The sequence below is a fragment of the Pyrenophora tritici-repentis genome, chromosome 8 (genome assembly GCF_003171515.1).
Source record: "Pyrenophora tritici-repentis strain M4 chromosome 8, whole genome shotgun sequence".
Lineage (NCBI taxonomy): Eukaryota > Fungi > Ascomycota > Dothideomycetes > Pleosporales > Pleosporaceae > Pyrenophora > Pyrenophora tritici-repentis.
This window is the reverse complement of record NC_089397.1, coordinates 1,675,116-1,694,403: the sequence shown is the minus strand read 5'-3', so window position 1 is coordinate 1,694,403 and position 19,288 is coordinate 1,675,116. Positions and strand designations below refer to the sequence as shown.

The following is a 19,288-nucleotide window of genomic DNA, read 5'->3' as shown; positions in this document are numbered from 1 at the left end:
GGCTCCATTTTTACACTTTGTCGGCACCGTATTCCATTGAGTATAGTGTTATCAGCCGAAAGCTGCGACCACGCGGGCAAATTGACCCGCTGTCGTACTGGTCAAATATGCTGTAACGTGCTGTGACAGATGACAAGAAATCTTTGACAGCTGGCGTTCAGTGTCCTCTGGAACTAAATAGCTGGGATAATGTGCACACAGACTACCCGCATGGCTACACAAAGCCACCACAGCCATCAGTTACCCTTTTCGGCGTCCAACATGCATCGTTCGGCGCCCAGAGCAGTCAGCAGCTTGGTTGGGCTTAAGTCAGACAGAAATTGTTACTGTGGGGTATCCCGTGTTCTGCGTATTGAATCTTAAGCCCCCAGGGTCGGTAGAGTCTAGCCCACTTAGTCGCACTCCTTTCAGATGTCTGCCAAGAACAGAGTCAAGAGCAATTTGGTTATCGCCAGCGGCTCCCTTTTCGCTGCAGTTGTCCTGACATACCGTAGCAGCCTCTTTTTCCTACTTTCAGGCCTGCTGATTGAGTCTGTTGCATGCGATTGAGCGTAGTCGCGTTCAAAGTTGCACCGCTTCGTTTCCTAACGCTCCCTTCCGTTCCAAGTGCGACCGCCTCGCGCCCACCTCTCGAAGGCTTGGTTCCTCGGCCAGCTGTCCTCAGTAATATCAAACACTCTGCAGCTGCGGTACCCCACCCTTAGCAGCCACCGTCGTCGGAAAAAGCCACACGCCGGCGCCAGTCTTGCATTCCTCGCTGCCGTTAGGCGACGATAAAGTCACGCTGGCTTCCCAATCCTCCTTCTCCGCTTCCGGGCAACGCAGAAGGCGCTCGTCTGCTGCTCGGCAACCACCACCGCCGAACCTCAACCTCCCTGATTTTGCAGACGCTCGAAGCAGGCTCGGGACTACCAGCGGTCTTTCAGGCCGTCTAGGCGAGGGCCTACCCACCATACCTGGCACTCCGGCTGCCCTAGACATGTCGAGATCGCCTTCCCCAAAGCCCGGGGGATGGTCGAGTCCGGGCCTGAGCACGCCGTACGATGGCGCCGGCCCAACCGGTCCCTATGCGAACGGCTCCTCCTCACACAATGTCACCTGGGCGTCGGCGCAGGCACGGAGCGCTGAAGTCAAGGGCTACCCAGGCTTCACCCCAAGGAACCAAGGCTTCTTCGGCAAGCACTTCCGCAAGATATCCAGCAGCCTGCCCTTTAACCACGGCGAAAAGGAGAAACTCGGCAGAGGCCGGAATCAGAACAAAGTCATGCGATTTCTCAATGGCATAGCCATGACCCTGTGGCGTCTGAGGAAACGCGTCCTCATGCTGCTGCTCGTAGTATTCCTCTTCATCACCTGGAATATCAACACACGTAAGCTTGCACACCCCTTCTCCCACCACCATGGCGACTCGTACTGACTGCTGTAGCCATGCACCGAATGCTCAGACGGTCCTCGTGGTTTGGCGGCGGCAGCAAATACGTCATCATTCTTGCAGCAAATCAAGGTGGAGGTGTCATGGAGTGGAAGGGACCTCGTGAGTGGGCCATTGAGCGGGACAGTGTCAAGAACAAGAAGAAGTACGCCAAGAACTGGGGCTACGAATTGGAGATTGTAGACATGAGCACCAAGAAGCGCTATGCGCACGAGTGGAGGGAAAGCTGGGAGAAGGTCGACACGATTCGCAACGCCATGCGCAAATACCCGCACGCTGAATGGTATGTGCGGCTCTGGTACAGTCCCATCCAAGCTAACACGGCACAGGTTCTGGTGGTTGGACACAAACACCTTCATCATGGAGCCAAGCTACTCTCTGCAGAAACATGTTTTCAAGCAGCTACAAGACGTGACATACCGCGACATCAACGTGTACAACCCCCTCAATATCACACACCCTCTTACAGATGAGTACCTCGACCCGGAAACGCGCTCGCCGGTAGGAGACGGCAGGGTTGAATCGGTCAACATGCTGGTACCTCAGGACTGTGGTGGCTTCAATTTGGGCTCGTTCATGGTCCGGAGAAGTGTGTGGACGGATAGACTGCTTGACATCTGGTGGGACCCCGTCGCCTACGAGCAAAAGCACATGGAGTGGGAACACAAGGAGCAGGATGCTTTTGAATACATGTACAAGAACCAGCCCTGGATTCGGCCGCACGTCGCCTTCATCCAACAACGCCAAATCATGAGTTTCCCACCGGGCGCCTGCGGTGACAAGGGCGACAACCCTGACATCCACTACTCGGAGAAAGAGCGGGACTTCTTGGTTAACATGGCTGGCTGTGAGTGGGGCCGCGATTGCTGGGCTGAGATGTACAAGTACCGCCAGCTTAGCAACCACCTTAACCGAAACCCGTGGGAGAAATTCAAGGACGGCATTTCAGACCTCTTCAAGAAGAAGAAGAAAGCCAAAAAGGACGAGAAGAAGAAGGATGAAAAGAAGAACTAGACATGTTAATGAAGCAAGGGACGGCCCTCCGGTATTGAGGGCGTTTAAGGCATATTTTGGATTTTCGGCAATGGCCCTGGGTTTGGCCTGACGATTTTGCTATAATACCCGCATACATGGAAGAGGATGTACGACTTTTGTGGATTTGCATGCTTCAACATGGGTCGGGTGTTATTTTTTGTACCTGTACCTGTATTATACCATGTTTACTTGTAGGCAAACAGGTGCGCCGTTGGACGATGTACTGGTATTGCGTTTTAGAAGTGATGAGATGACAGAATACTATTACCATCTTCTTAGTTCCAAGCCGCTCGCGTCATAGAAGGACCTTTGTGGTTGCTCAGAAACGATGCTCGGTAATTATACTACAACTGGGAGCCAGTCGCGGTACGCAACACCTCTCCACCGTATCAGAAAAAGTACATGTCGTCCCTTGGCAGCATGATGACGTGATTGATGGCGTATTGTATGCCCAGCTTGGAAGAATACGTCGTGTTGTAGGGACGATGTGAAGAAGGCGATACGTGGTTGTAGTAGGCAAAGCGAAGCAAAACCTCAGCTGTGTCTCAAGAATCAAAGGCATGTGGCCTATATGCACATGGCTTGCGCAGAAGCAGGTGAGCCCCCTTGGTCTCGAAAGGGAAGGAGGCTGGGTGGCCTGACGTCCATCTCCCACGCCCGCTGCCAATGGTCATACGCCAACACACGGGACACGGGGCCAGTCAACGAAGATCCGTCAACTTCTCCAAGGCCAATACATGTATCTACTTCCTACTTTCTACCAACTGGAGCCTTTTAACGCCCCTTTTAATCTTCGTCTTATCTCGTGGCCGCCCGACGCGACCAGCGAGATCGACAGTGCCTTCCCCACGCGCGAGACGTCATCACAAGTGGTCTAGGTAGACCCTGTGCCCAAGTTGGGGAAGTTCGTCCACGTAGCGCCATCCTAGCCTCATCGACAACTGCGCTCCTAGCGACGACCTTACGCCAGTGCTAGGAGTACTTTCAAGTTTCAGGCTCAGTTGCAGCGCGCTGGGGTCTGTTGCTGCAGAGTCCTCCGTATCTGTCATTTTCGACCGCGAAGCGCGACTCTAGGCTTGCGACTCCAAACAAAGAACCGGATTCGGAACGGCCCTTTGGGTTCCACTTGAGCGCATATCTCCCCACGTCCGGTCAACGTAGGATTCAAGCTCATAAGCCAAAGGGCGATTCGGGGCGGTCTGAGCTCATCTGATTCTCGCTTGAGCCTGGCTTCTTGAAGTCGCGAGAGTACCATGCACGACAACAGGCCACCTCGACCAGGCAGACAAACCGGAGCAACCGAAGATACATACCATCACGACCAAGCTATGCCCCTTTCACGACCCATCGCCTCGCCGTCCCGGCAGCGCTCAGACGGTATGACCCACCTTTCATTCCATACTTCCTGTCCTCAACATTCAACTTTCATGTCTGTACTTGCATCAGTGCGTTTATACATGGTTAGCTTACACGTTCTGTACAGAATCATGGATCGATCTAGCGTCGGGGCCGTCCTCAACCTCGCTATTCTCTGCGACCGACGAGATTATTACAACAGGCTTGACAGTACAGCACGACTCGAACCTCCACAGACGGCAGAATAGGCGCTCCCGTGGCTCCCGTGGCGGTGGCCAGTTCTCAATAGGAACCGGTCACAGGGTTACAGCTACAGGAGGCAACAGCAGCCAGGAAGAATATGAGGAGAGTGAGAGCGAGTCGGACAGGGTCATGACATCCTCGAACGAGGCCATCGTTCCCTCGCCGCTGAAGTCTGTTGCCTCTTCCGAGACCATGTCGGAGAGAGAAGAGGAAGATGATGACGAGAACGCGACCGCTGTCAACTACCCGCGCTCTACGAGACGCGAGTTTCAGCCACGACCAAATGCCTTCTCGCGCGGGAACAGTCAACAGGCCATCCGGTCCCAGTCTGGCACCGTATATACACCTCGCAGAGGTGGGAGACCTGTGGGTCAGCGACAGCACTCGTACCCTCAGCACAGCCCTTACAGTGCCTTGGCTCCCAACTACCAGCCCGACCATGACGAAGCCCTACGTGCCAGTCTGTCTACCCTGCTCTCTGCTGCAGCCGCTGTACGTGGACTCCCCAAGCCAGGCCAACCGCGCACGAACCCTCCCTCATCTGCTAGAGTCGATCCGGCATCACTGCGCATGGTTCCTGAATCGGTAGCCTTGGGGGAGATAGCCGAAGAAGACGCGTCCTCCCCACGCAGCGTCAGTAGTGACCCCTCTGAAAAGCCAAAGCGAAAAGCCAGCCCACCTATCGCTGGCGCACACAGTAGCAATAAAGACCGTCGCGCCATCAAGAAAGCCCGAAAAGCAGGTCCGCTCATCGAAGACATCAGCCCAACGCTTCTAACATGGGTTGTCAGTGCAGGCGTTGTGGTTCTCGTCAGTGCCATCGGCTTTTCAGCTGGCTACGTCGTTGGTAAAGAGGCTGGCCACGCCGAAGCCATGGGACAGATTGGTGCCGCAAGCAGTGAGGCCGGACGATGTGGTAAAGAAGCTGCCGCAGGCATGAAGGGTACTGGGCTGGGCTTGAGGAAGCTTAGATGGGGTTCCGGCGCTGGCATTCGCGTTTGAGCGCGTCAAGATGCATGATTGGTAATGAAACTGGATTCAACAGCATTGCATTTTAGCAAGCAAGCAAGCAAGCAACATGGTTTGCAAAGACGGGTGGCGTTCTCGTCCATTTCTCCCTATATGATTTACACGTCGGCATGGCGCTGGATGAAAGAGGCGTTTGTATTATTCGGGCTTTTTAGGGCTCCTCGGCACATGGCATGTTGCTGGGATCATGGAGACGACTTTAATGGCTGTTTCTTTTTGGGGGGGATGATGTATGCAACCTTTTTAAATCGAGTCTAGTTATACTTTAATGGATTGAATATAAGGTCTTTATTTCTAGATGTTTGTGTTGTATTTGGTGTCTTGATGCTGTATATGGTTTTGTGGAATGTGTAGATACAGTATTGACGCAAGATGTATAATTAATATTACTTCTTCGACATCGCATGCAGGCCACATGCTACTGACTCTTGAGACACAGCTGAGTTGCACTTGCATACCTAACTTCTTATCTAAGCCACCTACGCTGTCTGCAACCGCACACTGGCACGACACTCACAGAACGATTCGTATTCATATCGTCACTGGGACCTGGATTAATAGTACCGCATTTTGTGTATTGAGTGGCTCCACTATCTGTGCAATCCAGATGGATTACTGACGAGCTATTCTGATGTAATTCACTTTTGCGCACCCACCTGCGTGCAACCGTCACTTTTTTTTCATAATAACCAAAAGATCATCTCGCAGTGTTCATAGACCTTTTGGACATTCAGTGCGCATAAGTTCGCATGCCAAATCGACCGATTCCCTATCCTTGATAAAAGAAAAATGCACAGTGGTTTGCCTCCCCATCGATCGTTGTCTCCGTCACTGTCTTCTCACGCTTCAACTCATCGACGGTTGTGTTGAGTTCTGTGTCCTCTACATGCAAATCCGATGCAGTCTTCTCAACCTTGAATCTCCATTTCGGACGAGTATCCCATGGCCTTGGACTTCTCCTGTTCTTCTCGCATCGACGCTTCCAGCTTCTTGTTCTTCTCCTCTGCTTCTAGGAGCAATGCTTCTAGCTTCTTGTTCTTTGTCTTCTCCTGTTGCATGGCTTTTTGAAGGTCTTTTTCGGTTTAGATCTTCGCCTTGACGTATTCTTCGAGCTGTTTGACTCGAGAATCTGTAGCATCGATGGCCTTATAGGCATTACGAATCCCCATTCGCATTTTTTCTCTATCTGGGCTGTTTTCTCTCATGAGTCTAACTTCCAGTCTATCACTGATACTAGATTTGCGCTTGTGGGAGTCGGTGTTTGGGGGGTTTGGGGGTTTCTTCGTGTCGACTTGAATGTTTGCTGTCTTCGTGGCTGCGGTGAAGTTTGTGTTTGTTTGTGTGTCCTCCTGTCTGACATGTGTCGGTAGGGTCTGAGTGTATTGGTCCCTCGTTTTTGAGGTGTTTGGGATGGAAGCTGTGAAGTTGGGGAAATCCGTTTGCACCCGCGGCTGACGGGCGTACCTATCCACCACGAGCTGCGCGTGAGCACTCAGCTCTTGTCTTGTCACATGTGGGGTTTCCTTTAGGTTGCCGTTCTGATCGTAGTTCCAGGTTAGAGCTAGGAATCGATCTCCACTCGACATTTTGTTGATAATTTTTTCATGTATGACGTGCATTATATGTTGGTCGTAGGCGTAACCCGTACACAGGCCGTTTTGCATGACCAAATCGGGCGGATGGTTGCGCGCTCTGATTCTATACCATGTTGCGGGACTATCAGGATCCGAGGTCAATATGGAGGGTTTGGCCTCGGAATGGAAATCGGGGAGCAGTTTCCACGTGGGGGCTGGTCTATGGTCGTCGAACATTTTGCGTTTTGTGGTAGTGCCGGATCTTTCGATGAGTAAGAACAAGTCTTGGAAAGTAAGTTGCTCAGACTGTTCAGTGGTTGTGTGTGCGAGAAGGGAGTAGAGGTGAGAGCGGCGTTCACTCAAAGACGACGCCAAATGGGCGTAGAGAGAGTGGAGGTGGAGCGGCGGTCAATGCAAGACGACGCCAAATGTGTATGGTTGAAGGGAGTGGAGGTGAGAGCGTTGTTCAATGCAAGACGACGCCAAATGTGCGTGGAGAGAGTAGAGGTGAGAGCGGCGGTCAATCAAAGACAACGCCAAGCCTAGTCACTCACTTGCAGAAACTAGGAGTATTCCAAAATACGATGTGAATTCAAAATCGGGACTCTCACCTACGCTAACGGGCGTAATTTTCTTATTCTCATCCTTCATCACGTGCTATGTGGCTGTGCCTTAGCTTCTCAGTGGAAGGACAAGGTGCCTAATGTGCCCTCGACACCAAAGCGGAGACCAAATATTCAAGGTAAAGGTCAAGGTGAGACGGAGAGACATATACGCTTTTCCTCGCCAATCAGTATATGAGCGTCTCCCAACCTTTTCTGCCTTCTCATACTTACTCAACTTCGCATCATATCATCACGCAACTCCCCGAAAAAAAAACATAGCAAATTATTACTACGACACCCCCAATAAGACCCGTAGGGGACTATTCAGCCAGGAAGCCTCCGGCGTGTAAGTCTCTATCCCGCAACTGTCAATCAAGTTGAAGTCTCGCCTCTGCTCCGACTACCCGCTGGACTACGCAACACCATTCACAACTACGTTCTCAGCGACCTGGTAACCTTATGGGACTGACACATGTGTCGCGCGAAATAAATGCCGAGATGAATGATTTGTCGTTTATACGAAGTGTTATGCGAGAAAGCATTACGCTGCGTGCGATGATTGATAATTTAAGCGAGATGCAGATACTTGCTATCAAGACTGTTGAGCTAGAGTCCTTTGATTGGACTTCTCTGGCAAAACCTGATTTTGTGCGTCGCTTGTGTGACTTGAAACGTGTTCTAGTGACGGGTGTGAGGGGAGATAAGAAGGATGTGGCTGCGTATGTTAAGAAAAATTTGGGATCGAGCATTTGGATGATGTAGTCAACAAGTACAAAAAGGGCGGGCTGAGCTTACTAGCTGTGTCATATCATATATTCAAGGCAAACAAGATAGAAAAGTAACGTCAGCATCGGAAGCACAGAAGCTACACAATTTAGCAAGTGCAAGTTGAATGAAGACATCATTTTTGATACTAGCCACACGAGCGATACACTTTTCAACCCAAACATTATGCCCGAACACCTCCGAACTGCCCATGCAGTTTAGTCATGAGCTGAGAAACGCTATACACATGGAAACATAATCTTCGTCCTGGTCCTAGATCTGAATCGGACCTCAATCCAACATCGTGGTATATCTCGTACATCCCAATCCCTTCTTATCCCATATACGCAACCCTAAGAATACTTGAGTAGCTTATTACAATGGCCGTCCACCAACAAAGTCGCTCCATGACCTGACTTCGCTTGGGATACCTTCCTTCTTGGGCAGCTTCTCGCTCATGCATTGGGCGAACAAAACGGCGGTCTATTATCTGGTTAGCGTCTGGTCTCTCTTGCGGAGAACAATGAACTTACCTTGGGCTCCATGAATAGCGGTACGCCGAAGTCGACGGCGTTCCTCCTCATCACGTAATCCTCATCGAGCAGGCCGTTGGCCCTGTACTTGGCCAAGTTGAAGCAGCCCCGGATGTCGTTCTTCTCGAACACCTCACGCAGCTTCCTCTTGTCTTCCTTGGGGAACTCGATGACGTCAACGCTGACGCCTTCAGTGTTCTTCTCAAGGAGATCCTTCACTTCCTTGTTGGCAGCAAGGAACCTGTAACCAAGTGCGTGTACATACTTGGCGATTTGGATGAGGGAGTTGGAGTGGAGAGAGTTGGGTGTGACGTCACCGCCAAAGAGAAGACCCTCGCCAGGCTGGGGAAGACGGAAGTTCATCTGCGACTGAGCAGACGCCCAGTAGGCCTCTACGAGGTCCTTACCGAAGCAAGCCATCTCACCGGTAGACGACATCTCAACGCCGAGGTAGGGGTCAGCACCCGCTAACCTGGTCCATGAGAACTGGGGAACCTTGGTGGCAAGGTAGTTTCTCTCGACAGCCATGAGATCAGTAAACTCAGGCACGTCACGGCCAACGAGGGCCTTGGTGGCGACATCAATGAAGTTGGTACCCAGGACCTTGCTGACGAAGGGGAAGGAACGAGAAGCACGGAGGTTGCACTCGATGACCTTGAGGTTTGGCTCAGAACCTTCGACTTCCTCCTTGATGATCTGCATGTTGAAGGGACCAGTGATGTTCCAAGCCTTGGCAACCTTGTCCGCAATCTCCTTGACGCGTTCCTGGATGCGTTTGTCGAGGTTGACGGGAGGCAGCACGAGAGTTGCATCGCCAGAGTGAACACCAGCGTTCTCAACGTGCTCACTGATGGCATGTACAAGGACGCTTCCGTTGGACGCGACTGCGTCACAGTCAATTTCTTGAGCGCCGTCAATGAACTGAGTGATGACGACTGGGTGGTCGGGCGATACGTTAGAAGCAGCAAGGAGCTTCTCCTTTAGCTCTTCCTCCCCACGGATGACAGTCATCGCAGCTCCAGAAAGAACATAAGAAGGTCGGACAAGAACTGGGTATCCGACAGAGTTTGCGAACTTCTTCGCTTCATCGTACGAAGTAAGCTCCTTCCAGGCTGGCTGGTCTACACCAATCGAGTCAAGAATAGAAGAGAACTTGTGACGGTCCTCAGCCTTGTCGATGTCGCGAGGGTCAGTTCCAAGGACCTTTGCCTTGCCAGACTCCTGAAGCTTCAAGGCAATGTTCTGAGGAAGCTGGCCACCAACAGAGACAACGACACCGCTAGCGGTCTCAAGCTCGTAGATGTCCATGACACGCTCGTAGCTCAGTTCTTCAAAGTAAAGCTTGTCTGCAACGTCGAAGTCGGTACTGTAAGTCTCGGGGTTGTAGTTGATCATGACAGTCTTCTTTCCGAGCGCGTTGAGGGAGCGGGTAGCATTGACAGCGCACCAATCGAACTCGACGGAGCTTCCAATACGGTAGACACCGCTACCAAGGACGAGAACACCGTGGTCGTCGAATGTTACATCGTGCGATGAGGCGTTGTAAGTCGTCTAGGGTTTTTAGTTAGTGGCTGTTCAGTCGCAACCGAGATAAGAGATAATTAGAGGAAAAGAGCACAGGATACTCACGTAGAGGTAGTTGGTGTCTGCAGGGAACTCTGCAGCCAATGTATCAATCTTCTTAACCCATGGCCTGATACCGAAGCTCTTCCTGCGCGCGCGAACTTCGTCTTCTGTGCTGTTAACGGCTTTGGCGATTTGCTTGTCAGAGAATCCGAGCTTCTTGGCCTTGAGGATGATCTCCTTCTTCAGACCAAACAAGCTGCCAATATCCTCAAGCTCATGTGTGCAGTCGACGATGTTTTGGAGCTTGTGCAGGAACCACCTGTCGATCTTGGTGAGTTCGTGGACCCTGTCAACGGTGTAGCCTTCGTGGAACAGAGCCTGGCCAACAGCAAGCCATCGACGGTCTGTAGGGTTCTTCAACTCGTCGTCGAGGCTCTCGCCGTACTTCTCACCCTGGAAACCAAGGTACTTGGGGTCGACTTGTCGGCAGGCTTTCTGGAATGACTCCTCAAACGTGCGACCAATGGCCATGACCTCACCAACCGACTTCATAGAGCTGCCAATGTCGCGCTTGACGTTTTGGAACTTGCTAAGATCCCATCGAGGCATCTTGGTAACGACATAGTCCAGACTGGGCTCGAAGTTTGCGGTCGTGGTTTTGGTAACTGCGTTTGGTAGTTCAGGGAGGGTGTGTCCAAGACCAATCTTTGCCGCAGTGTACGCAAGTGGGTATCCAGTCGCTTTAGACGCCAATGCAGACGAACGAGACAGGCGGGCGTTCACCTCAATGACCCTGTAATCGAGACCATCAGGCTGCAAGCAATATTGTACGTTGCACTCGCCGACAACTCCCAGATGTCGGACAATCTTGATAGAGGCAGATCGGAGCATGTGGTACTCCTCGTCGCTAAACGTCTGACTTGGCGATACAACGATACTGTCACCAGTATGTACACCGAGAGGGTCAAAGTTCTCCATGTTGCAGACAGTGATGCAGTTGTCGCTCGCGTCGCGAACGACTTCATACTCGGCCTCTTTCCAGCCCTTGAGCGACTTCTCGACCAAGATCTGGGGTGAGAGGGTGAGCGAACGAGCCGACAGGTTCTTCAACTCCTCGGGGTTGTTCGCGAAACCTGAGCCAAGACCACCGAGCGCATACGCAGCACGAACGATAATGGGGTATCCAACCTTCTCGGCTGCATCCAATGCTTCATCGACTGTGGAAACGGCAATAGACTTGGCAATGGGGATGTTGATCTCGTCCAAAGCACGTGCGAATAGGTCACGGTCCTCGCTAGTCTTGAGGGTCTGAACGCTTGTTCCAAGCACCTTGACGTTGTACTTCTCGAAGATACCCTTGGCGTCCATCTGTACACCCAAGTTCAGCGCAGTTTGGCCACCAAAACTGAGGAAGATGCCATCAGGCCTCTCCTTCTGGATGACATATTCGGCGTATTCGGGAGTTACGGGCAGGTAGTAGATCTCATCGGCGAGCACGTGCGACGTCTGGATGGTAGCAATGTTAGGGTTGAGAAGGACGGACTTGACGCCAGCTTCCTTCAAAGCCTTGAGTGCCTGAGAACCTATTGTGTGGTCAGTATGGAGCCATGACTTCTATATTCGTGTTCTCTGCGTACCTGAGTAGTCGAACTCTCCGGCTTGACCAATGCTTAGACCACCACTACCAATGACTAGAACTTTCTTGACATCGACCAAATCTTGTGCGCCAGAAATGACACCGCTCTTTAGGTATGCCTCGGCATTAGGTGCTGTTTGTGTTTTATTCCATGTTGACGCGACCTTGGTGAATGCCCGCAGCTGCCGGAGTGCAGCAGGTGACTCTGTACTTGCGCGCAGGGAAGTCAGAGGCCGGGCACTCCGAGTTGTAAAACTACGGGAGTATGTGGAAGGTGCGATGGAACGAGTATGACCTGTGAGGGAAGGTACGCGACGTGCTAGACGTCCGCAGAGAGCCATTTGCAGGCAGTCAAGCAGCTTGAGGGCTTCGAGCTCGACAAAGAAAGTAGTAGGAGGATAAGGCGTCGAACGCGCGGGAAGAAGGTCGCTCGATGGCCGACAAGTGCAATTGAAGGGCTATAGCTCGACCCCAGTAGAGCAGAGCTCGAATGACTCCCTCTGGGTTTAAGAACAATCTGTGGGGAAGATGTAATGTGGTAGCCAAAAAATTCCAGTGATCCGCGTCGGGCCAATCAACCCATCTCCGATAACGCACAGATAAGACCGCCGGCGATGATCCAGGACGCCGTGAATATCATGTTTGAACAGACGGATTGAAAAAACTATGTATTAATCAAGATGTTTTTACAATGTGATTACTTGTATCTACACACTCAGCGTTCACCTTTCCGCGCAGTCGAATACCGTATACTTGTCGTTTTCACGACGTTTTGGCGTTTCGTGGGGGAGCACGTCACCGATCGCGGCGCCAAATTTCGATTCCCCAGCCCTTTGGCACGCAGCACGGATGAGAAGAAATTTTGACATCGTCTTGCAGACCTTTGCTTAATGGAGTCACAGGGGCGTTAATCCCTGTAACCTAGTGCACTCGCGCGGAACATTCGGTTACTGCATTTGGTGTTTTGGTATTGATTGGCAGCCATATTTGTACATGACCACGTGTAACTTGTATTAACTTTCAAATATCCTTAATGCTCTTTGTTGAAAGCAGAGCACTCAACAAACACAACAGCTCGTCACAGGCTTCGACATCGACTCAGTAGTACAGTCATCCCAACTGTGACTTTGACTCGCTTTGCGGGGTCATCGGTCCGTACGGCAAAATACTGCTGACTCCGCTGGCTTGGGGTCAGGATGGATACGGCGGGTACAGTCATCTCTTGGTTCCAGTGACTCACTCCTAGTCCCTTTGCGCATGCCGAGTATTCCAGCTTTGAGGCTTTTTCATCCAGGCTTTTTCAATTTTTCTGCTGCATTATGTCGATTTTTGTATTCTCGTGGGCTCTCCGGTGGTTGTGTAGGAGCGCCGCCTAGTCTCTGTCTCAGAGTTGGCTTAGCCCACATCCCAACCTTGCTATCACGAGCCTTCTGTTCTGCAGCGCGATACTTGTCTTCGACGGTACCAAATTCAGCGCCCGTTTTAGCTTCATATACTGTCGCTAGACCCGCCCTCAGCATCTCTAAACCAACATCTTTCCTGAAGAGCCACCTGCGCACATAGACCTGCGCCACAACGCGATCGTACTGGTCACGTCTGTATATGTATGCGCGTACTCGACGGTTATGAATCAGGTTGATGAGCCAGTCATGGGCTTCCTTTGAAAACGGCTGAGCTTCTCGGCCCCAATGCGCAAGTTCGGGGGCATCGACTCCAGCAATTCGGATGTGAAGCTATATACATGATCAGCGGTTGATCAAGTGAAGTCGCATCCGGTATTCTTAACATGTCCAAGGCTGTTGATAGAAGCTACGCACTGTTTGCTTTGTCAAGTCCTCCCTTTTGGTCGGTATCCTTTTCCATGGCAGCAAGCCCCATCCAGCTATCCTTCCGCCAGGTGTGTGATACAGCCTGAAGTTGTCTGCATCTCCGACGCTCGTGACTTGGCCAAACAAACTTTTGCGACGAAAGTAGTTGGGCTTGATATGATTGACGGTCGGGATGCGCCGTAGGTAGGTCTTGTAGAGGCGGACTCCAGCAACCGTTGATACTGTTAGTGCGAGGGTCGCAATCAGGGTCCGTGGCTCGACTAGAGTGCTTGGCCAATCGCTCGACTTCGGCGATGTAGCCCATAGACGGCTGCTTTTGTTTTGCTCATGGTCGTCGCCCGACCAAGGCCATCGCATCGTTTACTATGCGACGTCGTGGGGTAAAAGTTCGCGATCGAAAGATGTGTTGTCGGGTGGGCATGAATGCAGCATGCGATAACCGCCTCGGCAGCCCACTTGCATGTGGACATGCTAGCGCGACACGTGATTTTGTCACATGGAATATATGTGCTGCTTTTAGACTCCTCTCTGGAGTTGAAGAATAGTATTGAGAATCTTTCAGAGCCTGAGAAAACATATTCATTGATCTGGGTTCATGATTCAATTGATCTAATACCAGGATGGCAACCAACAGTCATGTGGTTGGATTACACCAAACATGAACATCTTGATGTAGCACACCACCTGGGAAATGCGAACTAATAGCGCACCGCATTGGAGATGATTCTCTCCACTGCCAGGCATATTCGAGCGCCCGAGACCTACACCTGTGCTACAATACCGTAGTAATGGCAAAGTGTCACTAGGTGTGTTCCAGCATTCTCGTCCTAAGACGAGGCCTGGAGACACGATCAAAGTATGCCATAAAACCAGTATCAACCACATAGAACTCCAACTCAAGGTATGTGGGTCTGCACGTGAACCATCGAAAAGGGGTCATATCTCTGCGCGTGTCATCGTGCCCTGCTCCACGAAGAAGAAGCGATCATATGTGCTACTATGGGGTCGAACGATAGCGACTGGGGTGTATGCGAAGTAGATGGTGAGATCCGATCGAGGTGCGTGTAATTAACGACCTTGGACACGACTTGCGCTCAACCCCATGTGGCCTAACAATTTCTATACGTATGTATCAGCCTTGAGCTAACCGGGAAAAAAATGTACAAGGATGTATATTTACATACCTTGTACCTCCAAAGTCCTTAATACCATTCTCCTGACCTAGATGGGTTGCTTTATTCACTCTTACTGTTTGGGCGTCATCTCGCGACGCGCATCTGACAAAGAAAGGCCTGGTGCACCGCAACACTCAAAAGCTATCCGCGCGGGACAGAAAAAATATTGTGAGGGGAAGACTGCACGTGTCTTATGCGTCCCGAAGGATTGTTATTGGCCTTCGAGCGGTAGTCGTGATATCTGGATGTTCGTGTCGCAACGTGTTGTTGTACTGCTCGCTTCCGTCAGAGCGGGGCTGTCTATGGGAAACATCGGCGTAGAGTTAATGCCAAGCTCCCCTCGACCATGAGAATATCCACATGCTCTTACTGTTGCGATGGATGCGCGTAAAGAGACTCTTCGCAATGGGCTGGCGAGGGATGATGTTAGGAATGGCCGGGTTGGCTTTGACGGTTTTTGCCTAGGTGGGTATGGTGCGTTTCTTTTCGTGCCTCGACCTTCACAAGGCTGGGCACCACATGCGATCCATCACCTACCCGCGCCCTCGCACCATCGCTATAACTTCAACCAGATCTTTCATGATCGCGCATTCGAACCTCTCTCGCTGCCGGCCTTGGATCGTCATTGCGGTGGCGACAGTTTTCACTAACTGTGCTGTGTAGTCACTTCCGCGTCAGGTGCACCCCGTTCTCCTTCATCGGATCTCCAACACCATGTTCTCCATCGAATCCACAGTCGCTCGCACCGCAATCGATGACTCCTCGTACATCTTCGACCAAACTCAAGATGATATCATAATGCCAATGTCCAATGATACCATACATTTGAAGAGCGCCATCGCACCTACACCTGCGATTAGTGACTTGGGCTACGGCCGGGAATCAAGTGCATCGTCCGTGCACTACGGATACTCTCACGATACATCGGAACCTAGTACTGGTCAAGAAGGGGAAGACTCTACTCCAGGTGCATGCGTTGGTGGATATGCGGCCAACTACACTCCTTCGCCATTGCAGCATCCATTCACGCCCAACTCAGCCGTCTATGGCGTGACTAATATTCAGAGCAACCAATCCTTACAGAGCGAATTGTTTCAACATAACATCACTAGTGAAAAGGAAGCGAAAGCACATCTATCATTGAAAGACCAGAGGGGAGATGGGGGATTCATTGCAAGAACGCCACAAAGCCTGAGTCGCGAATCACAAGCTTCCTCTACTCCCGAGCTCCAGCAATCAAGCGAGCAGCCGAAAAAGCATCGTAGGACGAATTCGCTTCCTAGCAAAGGAAGGGTTGTCGAGATGAAAGCAAGCTCCAGCATACCCGCAGAACTTTCGTGGCCGGAATTTGGTCGGCAGTGCATCTTAGCAGCGGAAAGCAGCCGGTTGAATCCGTTCACTTTACATCCAGCCGAGTATAAGCTGCTGCGCGAACATGTTACTCTCGCACAAGTAACCGTCTATCTAAACATCCGGAACGCGATCCTACGTCTATGGCATCGAAATCCTCTGGTATATGTCTCTCTCGAAGAGGCTGCAGGGTGTGCGCGCGACAAGCGTTACTTTGGCTTGGCGAGGGTGGCATATCTTTGGCTCATGAGAAACGGCTACATAAATTTTGGCTGTGTTGACGTGCCCAACACTGTCGGCACCATTGCAAAATCAAAGGCCAAAAACACAACCAGACGCACAATCATTGTGGTTGGTGCGGGTATGTCGGGTCTGGGATGTGCGCGACACTTGGAGGGTCTCTTTGCACAGCTCGGAGATCAGTTGACAGATATGGGTGAACGGCCTCCAAGAATTATTATTCTCGAAGCTCGCCCACGGGTCGGCGGTCGCGTATACTCACACCCGTTCCTGAATCAGAAGGACTCTACACTACCGCCAGGACATCGATGCACAGCAGAAATGGGCGCCCAAATTGTCACAGGTTTTGAGCACGGCAACCCCTTGAACGCCATCATACGAGGTCAGCTCGCGATACCATATCACGGTCTACGTGATAACACCATACTATATGACTACGATGGTACCGTGGTAGAAATGGGCCAAGATATATTGGTCGAGAAGCTGTACAACGATGTCCTAGAACGAGCCGCAGTATATCGGAACAAGCCGGCAGCATCTATGACTGTAGAAGGCAATCGAGACCAGATGAATCTTGGCCGTGACCCAGCTGACAATGGCGGGCCGACCATTGCTGAGCTGGAAGATTCAGATTCTTCTCTATCCGGAAATGCTACAAGCATAGCATCGGCCAAACAAGAGAAACCAACAACTGGCGTGGAGAAGTTGGCAGGGAGGGCATATCAGTTGAGCGCTGGCTTCAACCCTGATGTCACAGCTGCAGCGACGGTACAACAAATGGGATGGAAGCTGAAAGCGGGGGCAACGGATGCGCAGTCTTTGGATCTTGACACCATCGCAAAGGCATCGGAGTATCCCACACTCGGGCAGACAATGGATGAAGGTCTTCGACAATACCAGTCATTGGTCGACCTCAAGCCCAGAGACATGCGTCTACTCAGCTGGCACCATGCCAACCTCGAATATGCGAATGCCGTCAGCGTAAATCAGCTCAGTCTAAGTGGCTGGGATCAGGACATTGGCAATGAATTTGAGGGTGAGCACAGCGAAGTTATTGGGGGGTATCAGCAAGTTCCACGTGGTCTGTGGCAATGCCCTACCAAATTGGATGTCCGCTTCAACACGCCTATTAAGACGGTCCATTATGACACTGAGGAACGACAGGTGGGCAAAGCGGTCAGGATTGAGTGCACCAATGGAGAGATCTACGAAGCCGATCAGGTTATCCTTACTACTCCACTCGGAGTGCTGAAGTCCGGATCGATCAAGTTCGAGCCTCCACTTCCCGATTGGAAGCAGGATGTTATCGAGCGAATGGGCTTTGGTCTCCTCAACAAGGTTAGTCCAGTAACCAATCATCGCTGCGTCTTCTAACCAACTACACAGATCATACTCGTGTACGAAAAGGCGTTTTGGGAGCCAGACCGGGACATGTTTGGCCTCCTCAATGAGGCTGAACATGCAGCCAGTATGCGACCAGAGGATTACTCTGAGAAGCGAGGACGGTTTTACCTCTTCTGGAACTGTATCAAGACGAGTGGTAAACCAGTGCTGGTAGCGCTCATGGCAGGCGATGCCGCTCACTGGGCCGAAAACACGTCGAACAACGAGCTCGTCAAAGAAGTTACCGACCGACTCGATGCCATGTTCGCGCCAAACCACGTCCCACTCCCGACGGAAACAATTGTGACGCGTTGGAAGAAAGATCCTTTCGCTCGGGGTAGTTACTCGTACGTGGGGCCAAAAACACAAACGGGCGATTACGACGTGATGGCGCGTCCACATGGGCCACTGCACTTTGCCGGGGAAGCAACTTGTGGCACCCACCCTGCGACAGTACACGGTGCATACCTGTCAGGTCTTCGGGTGGCTGCAGAGGTTGCTGAGACTGTGCTTGGACCGATCAAGGTACCCAGCCCGCTCGTTGAGAAGAAGGTGGTTAAGATGGAGCCCTCTTCGGTAATATCAAGTGGAGAGAAGCGGCGTTTTGAGCCGGCTGTAGGACCACAGAGGGACAGCAAATCCAGCCGGATACAGCGCGACGAAGACTATGAAGCTGCGATTATCGGGGCAATTCTAGATCAAATCGGCGAACGTCCGATTAAGCCAGGACGCGCCGGTGTCAACCCCTTTCTACTGTTTACCAAGGATTTCTGGTACATTTGCAAGCAGGAGTGCGACGACGCGCACAAAGCCAAGACGGGCAACCCTGAAGCCAAAGCGCCGAAACAAGAGATACGAAACGCGGTAGGTCTAAGGTGGCGCACAGCAGAGCAATCGGTCAAACAACCGTACCTTGACCAAGCCAGCAATGCACGGGACGATGCGAGTGCAAACGCGGCAGACTTCAAGGAGCGTGTGGCTACGTGGGATATAGAAGCAGCGCGGATACGACGCGAGTATATTCAAGCGAACCCACCCGAGGGCGGGAATGAAGAGCTCATTCTGAATAGCCGCACAGCTATCGAACTCGGGGCGGGTAAGCGACTGCGACGACTGTGATGGTGTTTCCTTGTCGGCTCTGGCCGTTGTATCACCCATGTACTATGTTTGCATACTGTGCGTGATTAGCATCTGGGGGCGTTGGAGGTTCTTTCATTCAGCATGCCGTTCATGTTAGACGAGCGGTTTAGTATATTTTTTTTAGTGCGGTGCAAGGACGGACTTGTTGGCTGAATAGGTGGCTATGTTGGGGTCGTTTATTCTGTGGATGTGGTGAAGATGGAGTTCGGATAAACGGGTGGTTGTGGGGTGGTGGAAGAGTGATTGTGGGCTGATGGTAACGCATGAAGATGACACAGGGACTTGTTGAGCTACTCAAGGCAGACATTCAAGTCGTAATACAGACATGATCACGTGTCAGAATATCACAAGTTCACAAGTAAAGATTCAGTAGTGAGGCTATAAATACAGACGGTGA

At 51.6% G+C, this 19,288-nt stretch overlaps 7 protein-coding genes across 7 annotated transcripts; 3 read left to right on the top strand and 4 right to left on the bottom strand.

Moving 5' to 3' along the window:
- Window positions 1-979: 979 nt before the first annotated feature.
- On the top strand, window positions 980-1,905 carry PtrM4_141090 (uncharacterized protein; the record flags this gene model as incomplete). Its single annotated transcript, XM_066109497.1, has 2 exons — window positions 980-1,370; window positions 1,427-1,905. The coding sequence occupies 2 exons, from the start codon at window positions 980-982 to the stop codon at window positions 1,903-1,905; spliced, it is 870 nt and encodes a 289-aa protein (XP_065960419.1).
- A 1,815-nt stretch (window positions 1,906-3,720) lies between these two features.
- PtrM4_141080 (uncharacterized protein) lies at window positions 3,721-5,068 on the top strand (the record flags this gene model as incomplete). The annotated part of the gene is made up of 2 exons (XM_001937881.1): window positions 3,721-3,844; window positions 3,951-5,068. The coding sequence occupies 2 exons, from the start codon at window positions 3,721-3,723 to the stop codon at window positions 5,066-5,068; spliced, it is 1,242 nt and encodes a 413-aa protein (XP_001937916.1).
- Window positions 5,069-6,003: 935 nt separating this feature from the next.
- On the bottom strand, window positions 6,004-6,153 carry PtrM4_141070 (Protamine-P1 domain containing protein; the record flags this gene model as incomplete). Its single annotated transcript, XM_001937882.2, has 1 exon — window positions 6,004-6,153. The coding sequence occupies one exon, from the start codon at window positions 6,151-6,153 to the stop codon at window positions 6,004-6,006; it is 150 nt and encodes a 49-aa protein (XP_001937917.2).
- Window positions 6,154-6,177: 24 nt separating this feature from the next.
- PtrM4_141060 (uncharacterized protein) lies at window positions 6,178-6,906 on the bottom strand (the record flags this gene model as incomplete). The annotated part of the gene is made up of 1 exon (XM_066109496.1): window positions 6,178-6,906. One exon carries the CDS (start codon window positions 6,904-6,906, stop codon window positions 6,178-6,180), a length of 729 nt encoding a protein of 242 aa, XP_065960418.1.
- A 1,508-nt stretch (window positions 6,907-8,414) lies between these two features.
- PtrM4_141050 (CarB, Carbamoylphosphate synthase large subunit protein) lies at window positions 8,415-12,115 on the bottom strand (the record flags this gene model as incomplete). Its single annotated transcript, XM_001937883.2, has 4 exons — window positions 8,415-8,522; window positions 8,573-10,123; window positions 10,202-11,721; window positions 11,776-12,115. 4 exons carry the CDS (start codon window positions 12,113-12,115, stop codon window positions 8,415-8,417), a joined length of 3,519 nt encoding a protein of 1,172 aa, XP_001937918.2.
- Window positions 12,116-13,060: 945 nt separating this feature from the next.
- Window positions 13,061-13,960, bottom strand: PtrM4_141040 (Micrococcal nuclease (thermonuclease) protein; the record flags this gene model as incomplete). Its single annotated transcript, XM_001937884.1, has 2 exons — window positions 13,061-13,507; window positions 13,592-13,960. The coding sequence occupies 2 exons, from the start codon at window positions 13,958-13,960 to the stop codon at window positions 13,061-13,063; spliced, it is 816 nt and encodes a 271-aa protein (XP_001937919.1).
- A 1,532-nt stretch (window positions 13,961-15,492) lies between these two features.
- On the top strand, window positions 15,493-18,870 carry PtrM4_141030 (Monoamine oxidase; the record flags this gene model as incomplete). Its single annotated transcript, XM_001937885.2, has 2 exons — window positions 15,493-17,706; window positions 17,755-18,870. The coding sequence occupies 2 exons, from the start codon at window positions 15,493-15,495 to the stop codon at window positions 18,868-18,870; spliced, it is 3,330 nt and encodes a 1,109-aa protein (XP_001937920.1).
- Window positions 18,871-19,288: the final 418 nt, after the last annotated feature.